This window comes from Macrotis lagotis, chromosome 1 (assembly GCF_037893015.1).
Source record: "Macrotis lagotis isolate mMagLag1 chromosome 1, bilby.v1.9.chrom.fasta, whole genome shotgun sequence".
Classification (NCBI taxonomy): Eukaryota; Metazoa; Chordata; class Mammalia; order Peramelemorphia; family Peramelidae; genus Macrotis; species Macrotis lagotis.
Window position 1 is genome coordinate 735,254,479 of NC_133658.1, and position 23,396 is coordinate 735,277,874.

The following is a 23,396-nucleotide window of genomic DNA, read 5'->3' on the forward strand; positions in this document are numbered from 1 at the left end:
GTTGATTGATTTAAGTTGCAACCCTGGCTATTAGGTCAAAAGGATGTCTCATTGCATTACTGGGTAAATCCTCTTTCCTTTTTCAAATTCATCCAAAGCGAGAGTCTGTCTTGTGTGGCTATCCCTAGAGACTGGTTCTCAACCCTCTGGCGCTTTACTTTCTATACCAGCCTTTCTTAATTTGAGGATGCACAAATCCACCATTTTTAAGGTAGAGGTATTTTCTTGCATTTTTGGATTAAGAATTCCTATTCCCCCCCCCCCCAATATACTTTGCCTAAATATATCATTGGGATAACTTCTTGAAAAATAAATCTATTTTTTTTAACTTCCCTTTTGATTCTTAGGGAAGGTTACTATAAACAGTGACTTGGTGTGATCAAAATGTGGAAAAGAGGAGAATTTGATTTCTCCAACCCCTAAAGGTGGAGTGTAAGTTTAATTCATGCTCCAGACTTCATGATACAGTAGGGAAAGAGTAATGACTCTGGAGCAAGAGGACTTCGGTTCAGAACCCACCATTAATATTTATTACTTGTGTTGGCCTCCCTGGGCCCCAGCATCCTCCCTTGTAAAGGGAAGGAATTAAACTAGATGGAATCTGAGTTCCTTTCCAGGTCTATATCTATAATCCTATGGTCCTGTGACTTTTTTTTTTAATGGAGATTAGTTTAAGCTCCTACTAAGAAGTCATAGTGCTATGGAAAGAGATGGGTTAAATGATTTTATTTCAGATGACTTTGGACCTAGCTGAGCAACCAATCTTTTTTTTTTATATCAAAAAAAGATAATGAATAATGGATTGTCTGAATGACATTTGTCTGAAAAAAAGATTTCTAGAACAAATGTCAAAGGGTTCTATGCTTAACCTATCAGTAACTTGGGTGAGTTGGAAGAGGAAACTAATGCACTGGATCACAAAACTGAGATTCTAAAGAAGAATCAGAAGATTAGAACAATAGGTCTTAACTAATTAGATAAATTGTAACAGCAATAAATATAAAGTACTACAATTCAGTTCAAAAAATTAACTAAGTGGAGCAGTTAGGTGGCACAGTGGATAGAGCACCAACCCTGGATTCAGGAGGACTGAGTTCAAATGTAACCTCAGACACTTACTAATTATCTAGCTGTGTGACCTTGGGCAAGTCACTTAATCCTATTGCCTTGCCAAAAAAAATTAAGTATAAGAAGAGAAAAGAAGGGGCTAGACAATGGTTCACATGACAAAAAAATTGTAAATTTTAGTGTCTTGAAAACTCCATTAAAACCAACAACAGGGGCGGCTAGGTGGCACAGTGGATAGGGCACTGGCCCTGGAGTCAGGAGGACCTGAGTTCAAATCCGACCTCAGACACTTAATTACCTAGCTGTGTGGCCTTGGGCAAGCCACTTAACCCCATTGCCTTGCAAAAACAAACAAACAAAAAAAAACCCAGTGTAATATAACAGGTAAGTTTTTGAAAAATAACTTGGACTGTATAACTGAAGGGTCACATCCAAAAGGCAATGTGATAGTCTTCCTGTAACCCCCCACACACACAGTGAGAGAGACCATATCCAGAGTGTTATTGTCTCTCCTAGGCACTCAATTATACAGACACTGATAAACTCAGATATATCTGCAGGGAAATCACCAGGCATGGGGGAGAAGGGGTGAAGCGGGGGAGACATGAAACCACCAAACAAGGATCTTTGGAAGGAACTGATATTGTGTGACTTAGAGAAATGCGAAAAACAAACAAACAGATAAACCCAACACTATCTGACTTGCAGAGGTGAAAGGGCTGCCCGGAGGAGGGCGAGGGAATTTCCCATCCCTAGAAGTCTCCCATTGAAAGACTCATTTCAGACTTACTATAGAGGGAGTTCCTCTTCAGGTGCCAAATCTAGGAGACCTTTGAGATCTGTCTTGGCTCCAGATTGCAAAATCACTTGTTCTAACTTTTGTGAATTCAACCCTGTGCCTTCTAGGGTTCTTTCAGACTAACACGTGAAACAATCAGCAATGCATACAAGACAAAAGGATAACAAGTTCTAAGCATGAGATAAATAGAAATTCCACAAAAGATGGAATATCAGTGAGGACTAGAAATTTCTGAGGGTTCATAGAGGAGGTAATAACTGAGCTCAATTTTGAAGGATGAGTGCAATTTGGATAGGTCAAAGGGAGGGGCATTAAAGAGTTATGGGGAAATATGAAGAAAACAAAAGGGATTGATAAAAAATGAATTGTGTTAATGTGATGGTGAAAAGACAAAGCTGACTAGGTCTGAAGTAAGGGAACAGTGTAAGGAATGTGAAGAGTGGAGTGGATTTTGGAGAACTTTGTAAGATAGGCAGATGAATTTAGGTTTGTGATAATAGGATTACAAGACCATCATTGGTTTTTAAACCTGGGAGCCACATGATGTTAGGTAGGCTTTTTTAGAGGAGATGAGTATTAAACCAGGTTTTGAAAGAAGAGTGGAATACTTGTGGGTTGGCATAGAATTTAAGGAAACTATATGGCACAATGAACAGAGAACTGGATTTGGAAACAGCAAGACCCAAATTCAGATTCAACCCCAGATACTTAAAGGTTGTGTGATCCTCAAGTCATTTAACTTCTGCTTGCCTCAGTTTCCTCATCTGCAAAATGAGGATAATAATAACAATAGTACCTCCTCAGGGTTATTGTGAAGATAAAATTAAATAATTTGTTGCTAAAGGCAACAAATATATGTTGACCACAAGGTGCTATCCTGAGCCACAAAGGAGATATACAGATAAAGGGCAGCTAGGTGGTGCAGTGGATAGAGCACTGGCCATGGAGTCAGGCGGACTTGAGTTCAAATCCAGCCTCAGACACTTAATAATTACCTGTGTGACTTTGGGCAAGTCACTTAACCCCATTGCCTTAAATAAATAAAACTTTTTTAAAAAAATTTTTAGAGATAAATAAGACATTCTTCTTGACTTCAAAGGGTTTAAAAGGTAGTAAATCATTAATTACTACTTAGAATAGTACTTACAGAAGCTATATTGAATACATTCAGTTACAGATAGAGTTCCTACCTTGTTTTGGTCTCCTTTCTTATTACTCAATGATTATGCCAAGGTAACCCTAATTTTGATCTTGGTCTCACACTCTTACTATTTCTCATTTCTTTTTCCTGGTTACTAAAGAATGCAGTGAGGTGACACAGAGCCACTGTGGAATATCATTCACTGATGGCCTAGAAATAGTTTTTCCTTACCTGGGGTTCCTTAGAGGTTCTGACCCTGCTTGAAAGTAAGGAAATGTCAGACTAAGTGACTTCTCAAGGAAACCTTTCCAAGCTGTCTGATTCTGTCTCCATCAGTTGAGAAGTGCAGGTAGTGTTTCTTTAAAAAAAGGTAAGTCTGAGCTCCAGTTAATGCTTCAGCTGTGATTCTTGTTAGAAAAGAATAGCTACTGAGCAAAAATCCCAAAGACCAGTTGTAATTATTCCTATCCAGCTCAGCAAATTTGCTGTGAGTTGTGCATTTGTGACTTCAAGGGCAGCATGCTAACAGAAGTCATCACTCAGTTTCCTCTTCTGTAAAAGAAAGTCTTTGGTAGGTTGTATTAGGATGACCATTAGGTCCCTTGCAGCTCAAAATCTGTGATGCCACCAGAACATTCACCCTTCCTTCTATAAGGATAGCACTAATTTTTGAGAATAAGAGCACATTGTTAGCCCTGGGCCATCTCCAAAGTAGAAATAGAATAGGGTATTGTATAACAGTGCAGGACTTAGCACTTAGCAAAAATAAAAAAAATTGTTTTAAAGAAAAGTAGGAGAACGAATACAATAGAGCACCAGAGTAGAAGTGAGGAAAACAGGAGTTCAAATTCAGCCTCAAACACTTACTAGCTTTGTGACCCTGAGTAAATCACTTAACCCCTAATTTGCCTGTTCCTCATCTGTAAAATGAGGGCACATTGGCAGGGGAAATGGCAAACCCCTCTTTGTATCTTCTCCAAGAAAACAGTCATGTACAGTCAGATATAACTAAACAACAATCAGAAGAAATGGGAAGCTTTCCCTCTTAGTGGCTGGTCAAGGCAAGCTCTTTGGACGAAAAGCCTTTCTGTCAGGGCTGTGATATGCCACAATCTGTCTCCATCACACAAGACAGTGGCCTAGTTTTTATCCCTTCTTCCTCCCTCTCCCCCTCCTGAGACATGTACAAGGTCTCTTTGTAAGATTTTCATTCCTTCTCTCTCTTACTGCTTGCCTCAGATTCCATAATTGCAGGGCACATCTCAGTCTATAACTTTGAACAGGAAAACATCTCTGGCTGGAACATCAAATGAATGAATGGACTTCATGGCCCAATAGCATCTTAAGGAAAGGAACTCCAAAGATCATCACCCTGTGAATTTTTCCTAATGTCATTTGATTCCAGCACACTAACAGAGAAAGCAAACACAGAAACCCTTTACATCCCCTCTGGAGTGGCAATCAGGGGCAGACCACTTGAGCTCCATGACCGCTAAGGAACATTGACATGAATGTCCTTCGGATGCTTTAGCTGAACTTCATAACACACAATTCCCAGTTGTTTCAGTGGATGATTCATAATGGGAAGCCATGGACAAATTCTACCTATTGATGACTAAAGAAAGGGGAAAAGTTCATGCCTCTGATACCTATAGCATGATGTTGTTGACACACTTTGAGAACATAAGCCCTTGAGCTCAGGGATTGTTTCATTTTATCTTTGTATTGCCAGCATTTAGCACATAGAAGGCATTCACTGAATGCTTGTAGATTTATTTTAAAATGTTTCATTGATTCATTTCCAAACCCCTATCCCGTCAGATTGAACCCGTGCATGGGGGAAAAGAAAAATGAAGCAAAAACATATAATATAGTCACTCTTATTTGATGTTGTCTACAATATTCTGTCCTGTTGTACCCCACAGCTCTGCCAGAAGGGAAGAGGTTTGTTCATTATCTAGACTTCAAGACCATCTTTGGATTTTTCATTTACCTGAGTTCAGAATCCTTTTAATGATCTCCTTTTTCTTGTTGTAATCATAAGTATCATTCTCTTGGCTCTGCTTATATACTATTAATGTGTTTTTCTGAATAACTCATATTCATTTCTTACTGCACAGGAATATTCCTATACCATAACATTTTGCAACCATTCCCCAATCAATAGCATTTTGGTGACTCAGCAGATAAAGAGCCCTGGGATTAGAGTCAAAAAGTTCTGAGTTGAGATCCAACCTCCAATATTTATCAAATGGGGATAATAATAGCATCTACCCCACTAGGGTTGTTGTGAGAATCAAATTACATAATTTGTAAAATTGCTTAGCATGGTACCTGGTTCTTTTAAATGCTAATTATCTAAACAAACCCTCATTTGGTTCTGGTCCCTTGTTTCCTCTATTTTGGCATCTGATGAACTCTTGTTCCTGTATTTGACTTGCTTAGGTACTATACTCAGCAGTGGGATCACTGGTTAGAAGGTACTTGTTTTTCTTCTAAAACTCCAAATTGAGATATTTAAGAACCTTTTCCAAAACCTGAAAACAAAAGTCTCCCCCAACCCCAGTCCACAATTACTTAAAAAGTTCCTAGGAAAGATTGTTTGGAAGATACATTGAGCATTGGGAAAAATCATAAGTTTGTATAGTTCCATTCAGGCACTTTCCAAGTATGGGCAAGAGGGAGAAAGAATAATGCCAACTGTTCAGATAAATTAAATTAAGAGGCATTTGTATGAAGAAAAACAGAGCTAAGGAGTCTTTCTGCCTGAGAGTAAATGAAGTTTTCATGATGCCACACCACTGGAAGGAACTTCTGTACTGGAGGGCTCTGGAGGTTTGAGCTCTCAGAGTGGGGGGGGGGGGGGAGATGGCAAGGAGGACACGATAAGCCCCCCATTACTCTCCTCTCCCTCCTCTCTAGAATTCAGAAGTTCGCCTTTGATTACCAGCCAAATGACCCCCACTGGGATGGCCTGACCTTGAGCAGTGATGGGCTGGCCAGTGGGATGGGCCAGCCTGACTCCTGAATTAGGCAGGCTCCCCATGCTTCTTATGAACCCTACAATCTCAAGTATGGACAGGAAGGCAAGAGGTTACCTTGCTTCCTTGGGATCTGTGAATGGACCTGACCCATTTTCATGCTGGGTCAGGTAGGGAGGGCAATAGGCATTTCATAAAACTTTGCCATTCCTGAAACCAGAAAGCTTTGGACCCTGCTTGTGGCTGCTCATGGGCAGCACGGGAGCAGGTCAGCTCAAATATGCCTGCTCCTCATTTATCTGAGGGTCACTGTGGTCAGGGGCAGGTGCTCAGCAAGGTCCACCGAGATTAATTTGGCTAGTGGAAGAAGGAAAAAAAAAACATTTGAGAGAAAAGACAAGACAGTGTGATGGCATAGAGAAAGCATTTTGCCTCATCAGCCCTCCCACATTTTGCCCAGCTCCACTAAGCCCTGGCTTCCTTTTAATTGGTGATGAATTAAACATCGTGATCTTATCGAAGACAACAACTACAACAGTCTGTTCTGGATACTAAAGTGCAGAGCATGCCTCATTTCCTGATCATAGGAGGGAAGATAAAATCCCAAAGCTGAACAGATTCTGAGTCACTCTTTAAGAGAAAAGAAAGAAAGGAAGAAAAGAAAAAAAGATCCTGGTTATTGGAATTCCTAGTTTTAAGAGTAGGGTTGAGGCTGTCCAGAATCCTCAGAGATTGACTGAAGACATTTCCCCCACATGACTAGAAAGAATGGCCCTTTTGTCTATGAGTTATGAGACTGTGTCCTTCAAGGTCTGAAAGCTCAGTCTGGGGTTCCTTTGGACTTGCACAGAAGGGACTCTGCTTAAAACCTCCACCAAGACTCTCAGACTTTGGGAGTTAAGGACTGGGGTTGCTGTGCCTAGCCCAGTTATGAAAAGGCTTGATTAAGTACTGAACTTGAAATCAGGAAGATCTGCATTTGAATCCTGCCTCTGATATGCTAATAACAGACTTCCCGGAATCTCAATTTCCTCACCTTAACCTTGGAAATGATAGCACCTACCTCAACCCCACTCAAATGAGACTCAAATGAGATCATATATCACAAAACAACTTAAAAGTAGCATGTAACTGTGAGTTGTTGGTAATGACATCTGAAAAAGAAGACAAAAACTCCAATTGCTATTGGGCTGTTTTAAAGCAGATTAGTAACAGGCACCATCTTGGGGCATGGCCCTTTTGTTGCTCCAAAGTCCAACCCTGGAGGGGTAGTTTTCAAAAATGATAATATTTCATGTCTTTGTGATTTAGACAAAAACTCTCATTGATTTCAGGTGTTATAGATCTGAATCCAAGAATAAGTTTTTTTGAAAGAAATTTCTCTGCATTAGGTGTGGAGAGAATTGGTTCTTTCAAAAAACAAACCATGAGGAGGCTTGAACTGATGCTGTTTATGACTGTGGAGTTCATAAAGGCAAGCTCCAAGTGGTAATGGGAAGTTTAAAGACTCGAAGCAAAGAAACGCATCCTCCCTCTTCTCTGAGTACTGGTATGAAAAGAGCATTTGTAGTACCCATCAATAAAGTGGAAGGCGAAAACCAGAGCTGTGTGTGTCAGGCCAACATATAACAGAGAAGCTTTTTAAACAAGAACGTCAAATGTACTAACAGACTTCATGGCCCGATAGCATCTATTGTAAATAGGGGGACAGCTTGTGTAACAGGACCTTTTTCTTGATGTGGGAAGCTTTCTTTCCCCTCTTCCCCACTGTCTGTTTTATTTTACAACTTGAAGTTATTCAGCAAGTACCTTTGAGATGTGCTTAAAGGAGCTGGCGACTGACCATGTTTGATTTCTTTACAGCGTGAATGAGCGAGATCACTTGTTAAAGAGACTGGGCAGAAAAACTCCTCCAACTCTCTTCCGTTCTAACTCTATCCAGCAAGGTGTATCACGTAAGTAACTGGCTGGAATCCAAACAGGTAAAGGGAGAGGGGAGGCTTAATTAAGAGTGTAGGTAGTGCTAATAGGGAAAGAGGACTGAGCTGCCAACCCAGAGACATAAATTTGGAAGTGGAATGAGTGTATATGGCCCCAGGCAAGTAAAGCTTGAGTGTAGGTAATTCCCTGGGACCCAATCAAATGCCTGAATGACAAAATCCTTATATTGAAAATCCTGGTGTTTTCAAGATCCCTCTCTCAGGGTCCCAAAAGGATTTCTTTTAAAGCTAAAATACTTTGTTTTGATTTCTTCCCCCCCCCTTAAAGATAGTGTATAAACTCTGGTTTATATAAATATAACAACACTCTTGTGATGGTCTATACTTTACAAAGTTGTTTAATCTGGGCCCCATTCCTTTCCCCAATAAACATTCTCCCTGGCTTCCCCTATTTCACAGAGATTCAATCCTTTTCGCTGATGCCTCTCCTGGCCACCTTGGTAGGGGCACACATAAAATTAACCATGTCATTGATCCTTTGAAGGGACCCTCAACCAGCACAATCCCTAAGCCTCTGCTAAAGATCTTTAGGCAGACCTCCCTAGGCTGGGGTGGACAGATAATTCTTATATAAGAGAATGTTCAAAGAACTGATGTTTTATCGGAGTCTGAGGTGTGGACTACCTCCAATTTTTAAAAAGAGGCCTGGAAACCCACAGGAATGTACCCAAAGAACAAATGTTGAAGTTTTTGGAAATCTTGGCAAATGAGAACAAACCAAGTAGCTTATTGTAAAGACCATTTGTAGTTATTAAAAGACTTTCAAAGTCATTCTGTCTTTGTTCTCTATTAGCCTACTTAATGTCCCTGGACTTCCTTGCTCCTCTCTCCCACTTCTCTTTTTCTTCCCTCTCCCTCCTCTGACTCCTTCCTTGTCCTCTCTGCCTTCCTCTCTCCCTCTTCCATTGCTGCCCTCTCTCAATCTTTTGACTTCTCCCCCTCCCTAGGGAGGCTGAGGAGGAAGTAGCTGGCAGAACAAGAAGGTGAAAATCGTTGTGAAAATATATCATTGTGTACATAGCACAGACATTGAAAGGATTTGTATTAACAATCTGAGTTGAATTCTATGTGCTAAAATTCCAAAATACTTTGTAAATCAAAAGAAAATTTTTTTTTCAAACCTCCCCTCCCCCTCTCTAAATGAATAAATGCTCAGATGGTCACAGGAACATAGACGGGGTCCTGCATAAGTTAGGATTTGTGTTTCATAGGAATAATTCAGTCAGTGCTTCTTAGGGAAGAAACTTCATTTCCTCAACATTAATTACAGCAACACATTTTCTGACTCAGGAGAATATGAAGGAAGCTAACAGGTCATCCTGAAAGCATAGAGAGCACAAAGTCTCCCAATATAAACTGCCTCTCAATTTAAATAACAACAATAATAATAATAGTTAGCATTTAGATAGTACCTTTAAGATTTAAAGATTTAAAAAGTGCTTTATAAGTTTCATGTCTTATGATCCTCTCAGAAACCCTGAGAGGTAGGGTACTATTTTACAGATGGGGAAAGTGAATCTGGATGAGGTTGTAACTTGTCCAAAGTCCTGTAGCTGAGAAGTATATAAAACAGGATTTGAATCCATACACTGGACCACCTAGCTCTCTCTGCAAAATCTTATTTTTTAAAAAAGAAAGAAAAGAAAAAATGCCATAACTATCTCTACCTTCATCAACCATCAACACCGAGGCACGACCCTCCACCAGCAAAAAGAGTAAGGCTCAGAGGATGGTTGGCATTTTATGGCAATGATGTATTTTTAATTTTTTCTTAAATCTTATTTTACTTCAACAATTCACAACTCAATTGAGTACTGTCTGTTTTTTTTTTCCATTTTAGAATCAGAAATGGTTTAGTGGTTAGTTTTTCCTAGAAAAAGAAGTATTAAATAGCTTCTCTTTCTTCTTAAAAATTCACTGACCCAGCAGTCAGGAAAACCTGGATTCTAATCCTGCCTCTAACTCTCCCTGTGAGTTGGGGAAGTTGTTTGAAAACATCTCTGTGTCTTTGTTTCCACAACTACAAAAAAGAGGAGGCTGAATTGGACAATCAGTAAAGTCCCTTTCAGTTCTAACATTCTGTGATATGTATAATTTCCTCCATCCCAACCACTGATAACCCCCTCAGCCTACTTGTGCCTTAGTTTACACTGGTGTATTGGGGGTAAACTATCATTGAAGAATCCTAGAGTAAGAGTCCCAAAAAAACTGTTTATGCAATTTGACCATTATGACCAACTCCGACAGAAACCTAGTTGGACTTAAAAGGTCCACCAGAGAATGGAATGGCATTTAAACTAAATTGATGGGGGGGGGGGGAATAGTGTGGTTGATGTCTGGTCCTCCATCACATGTCCTGCCTCGATAAAAGTGAAAATAGATTAGAAATACACCCCACATTATTCCCATGTTTCTAGTAGTGACTGGATATTTAGGAAACATATGCATGAGGAAAGAGAAGAAAACTCCCAAGTTGGCCCCACTGAGTGAATTCTCCAGGTCCACATCATTACTTTCGGGCTGTCGTGGTTTCTTGCAAGATTTATGAAAGTTGGAAATTAAAAAAGAAAAAAAAAAGAGGGGGAAGGAGTTTGTTTTCAGTGAGCCAAGGCATTTGGATGCAAACAGCAATTAAAAGTTCATTAGCCAGAGTCCTTAAAGGAAGTACCATGCATCTTTGTCATGCTGAGGTTCAGGGGACTGGGCAGGAAATCCTAGGCTGTTGGGTTGCTTTGTCTCCTGTTCCCCCCAGCTGGTCTGAGTCTTACTGGGGTTCTTGTAGGAAAGTATGCCTTATATTCTCAACACAGTTTCTTGCAAAAGCATTGTCTCCCTTTCCTCCTGAAGACCTGAGTGGCCAGCCCAGGCTAAGCAGACCTGGCTCACAGCCTCCTGGAAACACCAGAGGATCATTTGCATCAGGAGAAAGCTGGTGGTGCAAGAGTTTGGCTGCCATCAATGGCTTTTCCAAGGTGTTGACCTCTCTAACCTCTGTCTGCCCAGTGGCATGGACATGTCTGGTTAGGAAAAAAACAACTCTTCCTTATGGCCACACACCCAAACCTTGCACATCTTCCCATGACTGCATGACTGAGCAATACCCTTGGAATGCCTGTGGGAAGCCTGTTGCTGGGCCCTCACAAGAAGGGCCCCACAGATTCTCAGGCAAAAAAGGCCCATCGCACACTTGGGTCTTCCAAGGCCATGTCTGGAAGTGCCACACACAGAATGGGAATTTGATATTACTTCTTTCCTGGGCCTGGCCCCAGGATTCTGGATGCACCTCCCAGAGGAGGATAGTTGATCCTTTCATTTAAACTAGAAATTTAATGTGCTAACACAAACTCATAGGACCACAGGTTTAGAGGAAAGGACCCCAAAGATCAAGTAGTTTACCCCCCCTTCTTCTACAGATGAAGCCCAGAAAGACTTCAACAAATAAATAAGTTCAGTAATCATATGATATTTGAGTCATATAAGCCAACCCCTCATTTTACAGATGAGGAAACTAAGGTAGAGAATTAACAAGATCATGCAGGTAGTAATTAGCAGATTGAAACCCAAGCTTCAAGACTCCAAATCTAGTGTTCTTTCCTCTCTCCCCCATATTGCTGCTTTACAAAAAAGGATTGATTCTACCAAGTCAGTGTTTATTTTTATGCCCATCCAAGTTTTTCTGATGAAAACACTCTTTTCTAAAAAAAAAAAAAATAAAGCAGCTATGTTTCCATGGTTGATAGGTTGTTTGTATAGTCACCTTTTTTGGCCACAGTGAAGGCTCCTGGCTGGGAGGACCGAGGTTTAGAAAAAGCTATTACTGATTGACTGTCTATTCAAGTCATTCATTTCTCTCTTCTTGTACTGACAAATGTATAGGATTTACTCATTCACACACACACACACACACACACACACACACGACTCTTTAAAATTTTGTAAAGGAAATGTGCAATTTATTTTCCCTGGCATATTTTCTTCCTTTTCTCTCTCCCACTTCCTACTTTCCCCACCTCCATAAACACACATACCTCCACAGAGGATGTATTTTTATAATGAAATGCATTCAACTAATTTCCCAATATATCATTACTGCAGAGCAATGGAAGCAAATATCTCTTAAGATACTACCCTCTCTGCCTTGTGCTTCCCCAGTTTAAATAATCAACAAAACAAGAATTTATTCTGATTAAACAAGGGGTGGAGGTTGGGTAAGGGAGTGCCTGCTGGGCACTGTGGGCATTACAGAAGACCTTTGCCTACTTTCCAGAAGTATACAGTATAGTTGGAGAGATGGGAAAAGAAAACCACCTAAGAGTTCACATCTACAAAAGGCTTTCTAACTTATGAAGCATTTTCTTCCCAAGGATAACAAAGAGTGGAAGAGGCATTCTGAGTACTTGACATACTAAAAACTACATTAAGTACTGAGGGGAAATAGAAAGAATTTGATCAGTGGAAGGTATGATGAATCCAAGAAAACTTTTTTGAAGGAAAGCTCAGACCAGGTCCAAAAGGGTGGACAGTTTTCATCCAAAGAGCCCCTGCTAATCCTACAAATAATCATGCAGTAGAGATTCCCACCTAGAAGTTGGTTTGATTTGCTATTTGAGAAAGTCACATCTTTTCAGGGTCTTGGCTTCCTCATTTATAAAATGAGTGGGTTGGACCCAATCATCGCCATGGCCCTTTTCAGAAGTAAACAAACTAGATCTCTGAATTATAGGAACTATTCTTCTTAAAAGTCCTTTCTTTTTTTAATAGATGAAAAAAGGCACACAGAGAGGGGGAATGTTTGCCAGAAGCCACAGAGCAACAGTTAGCATTCATTGTGTCCCAAAATTGCTGTCTTGCACACCTTGACAAGCCATCAGATGTTTACTAGAAATATTCTGTTTAAAAAAATGCCAAAAAAAAGTCCAATCCTAAAGGGTTGCTTTCTGATTACCTACTTTGGAAGGTGGTATTATTCTTTGGGTTTAGCTTTGAAAACTCAGAGGAAAAGCTTCTTATTTGGACTGAAGGAACCACTCTTCACAATGAGGACCTTGTTCTAAGCAGGGAATCTGAGGTGTGGTTTGAAAGGTTAAGCTGGAGGGGAAAAGTTGGTTTGGAACAGCCCAGCTGTAACTGAAGAGGGAAGTTTTCATTGTCCAGGTTGGTGATTGAAAACAGTGGTGATGCCCATTCCTCTAGGCAAATCCAAGAGAATACAAAAACCCCTCGGAAAACTCAGCCTAGGCTCAGAAGGCAGTTTCAGGTCAGTGATGTCCAGAAGCTTGCCCACAAGTCTTAAAGCCTCAGAATCAAAGCTGAGTTTTAAGATCACCTTTTATGGAAGCCAATTGTAAGAGATTTCAGATAAACTTTTTTTCATTGTGAGCACAGGATAGAAACAGCCAACACATGATCACCCCACATACTCATTCTGACCTAGGAGGTCAGTGGCATTTCCAGGCACAAATCAACAGAATATCGTGCTCACAAATCCAATTACCGAAAGAACTTCCTTCTTATTAAAAGTTTCTAAAAAAATCCCTACTCTGGTTCTGTCACTCTTTTTTCTGTTCATTTACTCACTCCACAAACATTTATGAAGCCCCTTTGGTGTGCCAGATACTAGGCTACAAAGAAATGGAGCAGACAACCCTACACGTTGTTTGCAGTCTAATGGGGGAGACAGCACAGGAACAACTAGGAACATGCAGGAGATATTGGAGCTAATCATCCCAGCGAAGATAGAAGTAAAAGAGATCAGGAAAGGAAGCCAGGGGGATGAAGATGAGAGGGGAAGAACCAGAAAAAATGTGCTGAGGTCAGAGATGGAATCATTTGGATGAGAAATCCTAGCAAGAAGGCAGGTAGATTGTGTAGGTGAGTGAGATGTTGGAAACTTAGGCTAGGGGAGAGGGAGGCTTTGAGAGCCAACAGAGGATTTTCATGTTTGCTCCTGGAGGTGATATGGAGTTACATGAGTTTATTGAGAGTTTGAGGTGAGAAAAGTTTTAATATTCCTTTGATTCTTACCCTCTTTTTCCCCTCCGAGTCAACAGACACAAACTCTTCCTCTTAGCCTCCTTTCTCTTTTCTCCAACTTATTCATGCTCTTCTTAGCCCCCAGTGACTTTCCTTCATAACTTCTTAATGCATACCCAGCATTGCTATCAGCTCAGTCCTCCCTCCATGTCCACAAGCACACCCATCCAACACAGAAGGACCCTACTGCTCCAACCGTGCTAACTCTTGGATCATGCCTAGATGTGAATGTGGATCATGTGCTCTGTACCTGTGGAACCAAAAGAGAGGCCACTCATTATCCTCTCTAGAAGGCTGGTCAAATAATTGACAAACAGAGCTTTAGGAAACAAGAGACTTGATGATGACTTGGAATGGATGGTGTCCTGAAGGTGGTTCTTCCCTATCCTATTTTAAAGGAAGAAGCTTCCCCACTATTTTTTTTTTGTTTTTTCCCTCTTCTGGAGGCTTCTTCTAACAATCATCAGCCTGCTCACACATTATGATTTAGCACACATCTAAAGTGATTACATTTGCATTATTTTAGAATCCAATCGACATGGCCCAATCCCAACTTTTCATGACTGATTTTTTTTCTCTTTTTAAAGGATGATTGCTGATTAATGTTTCCATTGTCAGTGATGAGTCAGGTAATCATAGACTAGCTTAAACTGATAAACATGGATAAGAATATCCACCTCTTTATTATCATTATTATTATTTATTATTATGCTTTCATTTAATTACAGTGTTTACCATTTGAGTGTCATAACTCTCTAACCCCTTGACCTGCAAAGTCGAGCCAACAGTGTAAAAACACCTTCCTTGGCCTCTTGATATATGAGAAACCTACTACTGTTAGGGAAAGGGAAGAGGAGCCCAAAGTTTTCCTCAAACCTGAATTGTGAATGCCATCCTTCCTTTGAACCACATGCAAGAAATGAGCCTGCTGTGGCCTGAACTGCTGATCGATAAATTCTTCTTAAGAAGTTCAGCATGTTACCTTATTTACTCAAACTGGAAGAAACCCACTTTAAATATTTGATTGCCAGTCTGAATCAATCTGATTTTTTGAAAACTAGGATTGCTTCAGGCATCATGAAATTGCTTTGCCAACTCTCAGTATTAATATCTTTTTCTTTTCCCCAGAATGTTTACAACTTTGTAAATTATTCTGTAAGATTTAAGTTACAGGCAGAGTCTGGCATTTCCGGTGCAGAAATCTCTTGATTGGTGTTGGGAAAATCTAGATATGGACCAATGCATCCCCTGTTAACACATTTTAGTCTTGAGGTTGACAGCAGCAGCCTCCTAAAGGGGAAATCTGTGTATCCCAGAGTAATCACATCTCCTTTCGACAGTGGTAGATATGCCTAAGTAAAGGGAAACAGCCTAGGAGGATGGGACAAAGGATTTCTCTGAGCTCAGCATGGATGCAGTATTGGGGCAAGGGTTCTTGTTGTTTGTTCTTCATTCTCAAAAAGAATCATGACATCAGGGAGATGGTGCCATGACATGTAAGTGTGTTGGATTTAAAAGAAGGAGTGCAATGCAAAGTCATCCCACTCTCTCCTCTGGAGACTTCTGGATCCAGTGGTCAGATATGGATTGGAACAACTGGAGTTGGGCTTTTTGTGCATACCCCTCTGGCAATCTCTTGAAGTCCATGGACCCCTTCTCAGAATGTTTTTAAAAGCACAAAAATAAAATATATAGGATTGCAAAGGAAACCTAAGGTTAGTGTAAATATAGCTGGATTTCTTTTCCCTCACCCAGGTTTACAGACCCCTTCAAATCCATCCATGGACTTTTTTTTTAGGTTTTTTTTTTTTTGCAAGGCAAATGGAGTTAAGTGGCTTGCCCAAGGCCACACAGCTAAGTAATTATTAAGTGTCTGAGGCCGAATTTGAACTCAGGTACTCCTGACTCCAAGGCTGGTGCTTTATCCACTATACCACCTAGCCGCCCCCATCCATGGACTTCTTAAGAGAGTTCTGCAGACCTCAGATTAGGAACTCTGGGAAAAAAATGGTTCCATTCAAAAGTTAAAGCAACATTATCCTTTTTTTCCCCCTCCTCTGTGACAGAAGTTAATACCTTGGGCTAAACTGGTATAAGGTTGAAGTTTCTCTGGTTAGTATTTTACTACAAGAGTAGCTAGGGTAGCTGTCTCTATGGTACACCAAGGCAGTTTTATCATCCCCAGAGTGCCCTGAATTCTGTTTTTGATCTGACTTGCCCTATGTCCCTTCTTTTAGATGGATATGCCTTTTCCCAAGAAGAACATGGAGTGGTCTCTCAATCAGAAGTGGTCCGCTCCTATGATACAACCAAACAGCGAGCTGGGGTGCAGTAGGACACTGGCTTCCCTGATGGATACCAGAATTGATGGGATTTGGATGATTGCATCTAGAATCCCTTGACTAAGGCTGGCAGCAACAGCGGCAGAAACACCGGAAGGAAAAGTCATTTCTGTGGCCTTAGCCAACAAGTTTGTTAATTATGTCTCTCCTTTGCAAACCCTGAGTACATATGGTGGGGGAAATCTTTGTTTCAATTTCTCTGCAATGCTCTGCCTAACCTTTGTTTATGTTGTTATGAAGCATTCAACTGTGCTCTGTGAGGTGTGAAATTAAAAACATTATGTTTCACCAATATTTAAACATCAGTACAAGTTGTTCTGGGAGAAAGGTAAAAGAATTTTATGTTCCGTGAGAAAACTATCTTGCTTTAATTGGAATAGGGGTATGGAAACTTCCTGTTTTGTTAACTTGCAGATTAAGTGCGCCAGCAGCATGTAAACCTTATGCCAGACTGGTTGTTCCCCTCGCTTTGATTTAAATTTTGTTTGTATGAAGTTGACATAAACTTCTTGATTGCAATGAAATCACAAATATGTGTCAGGATGACAAATCTGAGAATATTTATCTTAACCTCCTTAGCCTCCTACCTTTCCCAGCAGTGCTATCACATAGGTGTTCCAATGAAGTATTCTGCAGTTGTCCTATGGGCTCTGCTTAGGTCCCTTCTAGAGGTTTTTTCCTTCCCTCACACGTACAGACAGTATTTCTTTCCTTCAGACCCTCTGCATGGTGGACCAGGTGTGCTGGTGGCATGGTAATTCAATGCTGCAACTGTCCCAACCATGTGATTTTCCTGGCTTCTGGCCTACAAACTCAACAGAATACTGATCTGGATGTGGGAAATAAATATCTTTCCTGCCCCCTCTCTCCCTGACCCCTACCATCATAGAAGAGACATAATCATCCTGCATATCCTCTATACATTAATTCAGTCATAACAAAGCAATCTTTTGGTGGCTGGTACACAGGACCGGACCTACCTTTGGATTCACAGCAAATGAGGCTGTGGTAGGAGAAGCTCCCTGACTACCCCTTAAACTGATTGCTTCACAATCTCTCTCTACTGCCCAGCAGGTTGGTGTCCCCGCAGTCCCTGCTCCTGGGGTCCACATCCACACCACCAGTTCCAAGCCTATGTTGGACATTCACTTGTCATGCTTAAGATGAGTTCTAGTATTTCTCCCTAAAAAGGACAAAGGGTTAGCAATCCCAACCTGTCCTTTTATAGTGGAGGAGATCATGGAATATGCTTCTCCATAGTGGAGAAGGAGATAAAAAGAAGAAAGTAGCAAAGAAGAAAGATTGAAAAAGGAAAGATTGCAAGGGGTGGAATGGTGGAATGGTGGAATGGTGGAATGGGGAGGGGCGTTATGGGAGTGGAGGGGAAGGAGTCATGGAGAGTCCAGAAAAACAAACTATATAAATCCAACCCAGGGACTGGACTCTCCTTGTATTAACCCTGTGGTGTGTATCAAGAAGGAACCCTTGCAGTAAGGATAGCATTTTTCTGTATAGCACTAAACATTGTTGTTCAATGTTGAAAGAATGACCCCAAGAGATTTAGACCATCAGGGAGGGGATAAAGAATTTAAAAATGAAGTGTTAATTGAAAAATGCTGACCCATATCACAAACATTGCCTAGAAAAGAAACCTACTCTTGCATTCTGGTAGGGTATTATGGTATATGACATGGTACATTTTTTTCTCCAGTTAAAATAATGGCATCTTCCTCAAGATTGTCTAAGCATCCTGAATCCTAAGAAAAAGAATGGTCAGAAATACTGTATTTTGAGGACTGCACAGTGATATATGATACACATTTCCAAATTTTGCCAAACTCTGGATGTCTTGGGAGCAAGAGCAGTGAGAGCCCTGAGTAAACTACCAGCCTCTAGGCACACCCCTTCATTTGAATTGCTAACCTATATTCTTGACTGGCATGAAGTAAACACTGTTGGGCAGCCCGTTAATGATTGACGTGTCACAGTCACTCTATGGACCAGGGAACTTAAAAAAAAACACACACACACACACATGACAGAAGAACAGTACTGTTGGCTTTCTCACCATTAGTTTCTGGTCATTCAGGGTTTCCCAAGCATGAATATTTTGCATTCAACCAAAAAAAGATCGGCTATACTAAGCTCAATTGAAATGGAATTTGGATGGCAGCAGGCATCACCATAAGGATCTGAAAAACCTCTTCCCCCTCATAATAAGGAGAGTAATGTACTCTATCATTCCATGGCATAATGCAAGACAGCTCATAGAAGTCGATTACTTGGTACCCATGATAACTGAGGGAATGACAACAAGAAAGATGTCCTTTATTAATGCATCTGTAGCAAAGATCCAAATGCCCTTTTGCTGGTGGAAAACAGTACTTACGAGTGAGAAAAGAACCAGGGACATATTCAAGTATGCTCTAACCTTTGGCAATAGTTCTAGAATCTTAAGTATTCTTTCATTTAGGAACTAATCCTGTTTGGAAAGGGTAGAATAAGAAGTAAATTCCCTTTCTGACCTCCTTCATTTCTTATAAAGTCAGATTCATTCATTTTTTTTCACTCAACTACAAACTACCTTTCCTGAGATCCAAGTATATTTTCCGTTTTAAAAGATGGACCAATCTCTAGAAAGAGTAAAGAATTTTATACAACAGGAAAGATTGAAGGGAGAAGATAACTTTCTGTTTTTTTAGTCCAATGAGCTTTCCTATAGCAAAATAAATGATCTGGGTTTCTAGGAGGAACAACTGTCATTTGAGGTGATTTATTTAGCTAGTGCAGACTTAGAGGCTGTATCATTTTGCCCTATCTCTAAATTGAGGTCAGAAGTCACACACAAAAACTCCCCTGAGTGAAGCAGTAGATTGTACCAAGACGCATGTGCTGGTTGATGTCTCAGTATAGATCCCACATGGGAGCTGTCACTGGGTCATACAGTATGTGACATGGGGGCTGGCAGGTCAGACTTTATCAATACTGTAGAATCCTAATCTGGATCAGATTTAATCCTACAAAATCCACCCCAGGTCAAGACCTAGCATTCTTCCTGTTCTCTGGAACCATTCATTACAAGCCTTAATCTACTGTGGTCCACAACTGACTCTTTATAGTTGGTGGACCTGAATGATAATTTAGCATCTTCTTGGTCAACTAAAGAAAAGGAAAGGACAGGCCATTCTATGTAAACTGAATTCTGGGTTCATTCGCAGAGATGCTTATTCCAGAAAAGACAGCCTTTGAAAGTATGCCGTGAAAAGATGATTGACTGGGCAGGGTGGTAGAGCAGAATAAACTGAAGCTTTTTGCCTTGGCAATCTGGATTAACACTTCAGTTCTGATCAAAAAGGATTTTTTTCTTTTTATAGCCCTGTGTCTTGGCCAATATGCTGGAACTAAGTTCTGAGAAACCATTGATGCATCTCCCCCCATTCTCTTCAGTTTAAAATATTTAGGGTTTCATTTTCCAGTTTCCTCCTTCATCCTTCCATCCCTCCCAGGAAAGAAAACAGACAAACTTTTTGGTTTGAAATCAATGTACCATGCCATATCTGTACGATGTGGATAGAAGATACTGTTTCTTTAACACTCTTAGGGTAATATTTTTAAAAGTGAACCAAGGTTTTAGCAGAGCACTGCTGAGAAGTCTGTTGACATTTTCTTTTCCTTGACAAGGCTTCAGGTCTTGCTGTAGGGAGCTGGCAGTGGAAATTGGTAATAACTTGTCAAGGAGTAATAGTGGGAAAAAATCAATGCGTTAGTTGCTAATGTGGAGAAATGTGTTGAGTGTATCTATTATGGACAACAAGCTTGACTGTTTCAACCAGCTAAAATCTCCATTTATTATAACAATGACCCCTTACTTTGCTTCTGGAACCATAATGAAGAAAGAGTTCTCATCTGATTTCCTACTTTCTAAAGTTTTCAGATCCCAGCCCCTAAGTTTGCCTAGAATCCTTTACACAGCCTTGCTCCATAGACTCTATCCATTGTTTTGAAAATAACTGCACACATTTCAGCTAAGGTTTGAATTACAGCCCAGGGTCATAGTCCTCAAGTAATTCAAGGAGTGATTTAACCTCAACATTTGTAAGGAATCCTTCATCTCCTGAGATCCATAGAAAAATACAAATGGGGAGTTTCGTAACTGGATGAAGTCTGACATGCTAACATATCAAAGAAATGAGTTAACTGGGTCAAACTAAAGGACAGCATTTCCCATCCTAATCATTAAGGGGCAGAGAATATATCCTGCAAATAAATAAATGAGAGGTGGGAATAGGAGACACACAGAGCTAACCTAGGACTCAGTAAGAGTGAATATCTAGTCATTGTCCAATGTCCAGCCTAAGGCAGACATTCATCTAAGTGATGTAGCCTTGGGGAAGAGGATTTAATCTCATGCCATCCAAAATAACTGGTTATTTTTCTGTCTTAAAGGAGTAGGAGGAAGATATCTATAAAGTATGGAAATAGGAGCCTGAGGACAATCACAAGGGTTTTTCATTTTGCCAAATGTTTGTTTTATGAAAGGGGAGAGAGCAAGGATATATAGGACTTTTCCAGGTTTAAGACCAAAACTTTTAAGAGACCCCTAAAAATCCTATGCTTGCAAAATAAACACAGCCATTCAACAATGGTTTGCCTTCAGAGATTTGGACAGTATCAAACTCTTGTGTTCTCTGGCTCTGCTTCTTGTGTAATGGGTGAGGTTTTAGGGCTTTGCAAACTGATTTGTCCTCTTTACATATTTTTTCTCCTGGGGCTCAGAATGACCCCACTTCATATACATACATTTTCCCCTAATCTTATATAAACTCATTCCAAATCAACAACTTTAAAGTATAGGATTCTTAATTAATATTTAATTTGGAAATCTAAGAGGCAGTCCTAGATACAAGAAAAGCTACTGAAAACAAAGTAGGAACAGCTGGCCAGAAAGTTAAGTCCTAAATCAAGATTGGAGAAGAGACCTAACATATAATTACAAACAGTACCTATGGAAGTAGTGTGTCCACTTTAACCACCAACAGAAAGGGGGTGGATTAAATACAAGTAGGGGAGGATGCTCTAGTACTGAGATAGTTTATTATCAAATGCAGATTCCTTGTTCCTGGTTAACTGTGAGACATCTACTCTAATATTTCTACCATAGCTTCCGACCAAGAAGACCACATGTCCTCACAACATTAACTAGAAGACATTTCTGCTAGGCACTGAAAGAAGGGATTCCAAATTACTAAAAAGGTTAACAACTAAATACTTCATGCCTTCACACTTTGTAGCTATGACCAAGGTAAAAGAGAAAAGAAATTTCAACTTGGCATTAATCTCCAACTAACCCTTCCAGAAAAACATGAGAGTCAAGTCAAGGTCAATTTGATTAGTCACCCTTCCAGGTTACTTTCCCAAAGTGGAAGAGAGGAAAAGGAAACTGGAAACAAACCTTAGGAATAGAATGAAGAAGTAAACCCATTTTAGAAGATGAGGTTGTCAAGTTGGAGAGAGATGGAATATCTTGCTGTGAATCCATTGTGATTGGGCAGATGTAGGGAAAAACAAACTTCACCAAAGGCAACCCAAGCTGTCTATGTCATACCTGTTGGGAATAAGTAGATTTTTCTCTTATCAGGAAATTAATGCAAATAATAAACCTCATCCTCTCCTTTTCATACTTTGTCAGCAATGAATGTGCTCAGAGTTCATTCTGGTTGGCCTCTTTCTAAATATGGCAGCCAAGCAAATAATGGACTCTTTCTAAAAATGACAGTCAATAAAAAAAAAAAGCAAGAATAGACACACAAAGATGTTCTTCATACTCAGTGCTGGTAGACACAGATGGGAATGGTCTGGTCAGTGGGTTGATTAGAGTATGGCCCATTGTTTCTGGAGGTCAAATATTCTCCCATCTGAATGACAGAATCATCATTGTGTCTTTTTCATCAGCAAGTAAAGTCACGTGCTCCCTTGTCTGTCATATCTGTGCTTGGATTGCTTAAATATTGTTTTAGATGGGGAGGTTTTAATCTGGATATGCAGAGTGAAGCAGTGCTGTAGGGGAATGTTTAATTGGCTCCCAGCAGAGCGGCAGGAGCTTCAGTGGTGTGTGGGGTTTTTTTCCCTTTCCCTCCTCCTAGAAGTGTTGCCATTTTCACGTCCTATTAATGTCCTCTGGTAGTTAAATTACAGGAGCACATTACAGTGGAGTTGGGTTCCCTCCTGGAGTGAATACAAATGAAGGTCATTTACTTGTGTTTTTTAAGAGGGTTTGGAGAATTTAGTGATTTGTAGCTTTGATCAATCTTGTTGACTGGTGTATGTCTGCACAAACCTGTTTCAAATAAACCTTTTGTTAAAGTAAATACATTGGACTCTGTTTTCTTTTGGAATTCTCTCTCCACTATTACAGTTGCTGCCATCAAGGACCCCCAGACTGAAATACAGAATGGTTTTGTCAGCAGGTGCAGCCTATCCTGGGTTTCATAAACTGGTGGCTTAGGAAAAATATTATTAAAATGGCAGGAGTGTAGGGGGAGTCTGAACTACAGATTAGGGTGACTTCAGAGTATTCAGAGGATAAACTTTTCAAAAAAAGGAGAGATGTGGAGAGTGAACACTGAGCTTGGAATTGCTAACAATGAAAAGGAGCTTCAGAACAAGGTTAATTCTCTGCCTTGATCAATTAACCTCCCCTCTGGTTTACCTGGGATTCTTTGCAAGTGGAGATATGAGATGCTCTTCTCTCCCTCATCTCAGGCCAAACCTTCAAAGCACCAGCTCATCCTATTATTACCTAATTTTTTTTCAACAGTGTGCAAGATTATTGATCATTCCATTTTTGTGCAGTTGAAATTCCATTCCCTAGGAAGAAAAACATTATAAGCACCCTGGTTCCATGCTACAGTCTTTCAAATCATATTTCCAGCAAATAAATTTTTTTAGATTGAAGCAAAGGGGTCTGGGTGGTCAGGAACCTATCCCACCTCCTACTACAGCCAAACATTTTCATATATATAAGAAGAGCTG

General features: G+C 40.2%; 1 protein-coding gene across 5 annotated transcripts in view; it reads left to right on the plus strand.

The window, feature by feature from the left end:
* ATP8A2 (ATPase phospholipid transporting 8A2) overlaps positions 1–22,708 on the plus strand; it is an 865,734-nt gene extending 843,026 nt beyond the window's left edge. For 3 of the 5 annotated variants that reach the window (XM_074216189.1, XM_074216185.1, XM_074216187.1), the window contains 2 exons: positions 7,853–7,944; positions 16,260–22,708. In XM_074216189.1, the coding sequence (XP_074072290.1) occupies positions 7,853–7,944; positions 16,260–16,357 (190 nt within the window). In that variant the 3' untranslated portion in view covers positions 16,358–22,708. The other 2 variants (XM_074216186.1, XM_074216188.1) reach the window with 2 other exon arrangements.
* The last annotated feature ends 688 nt before the right edge of the window (positions 22,709–23,396 follow it).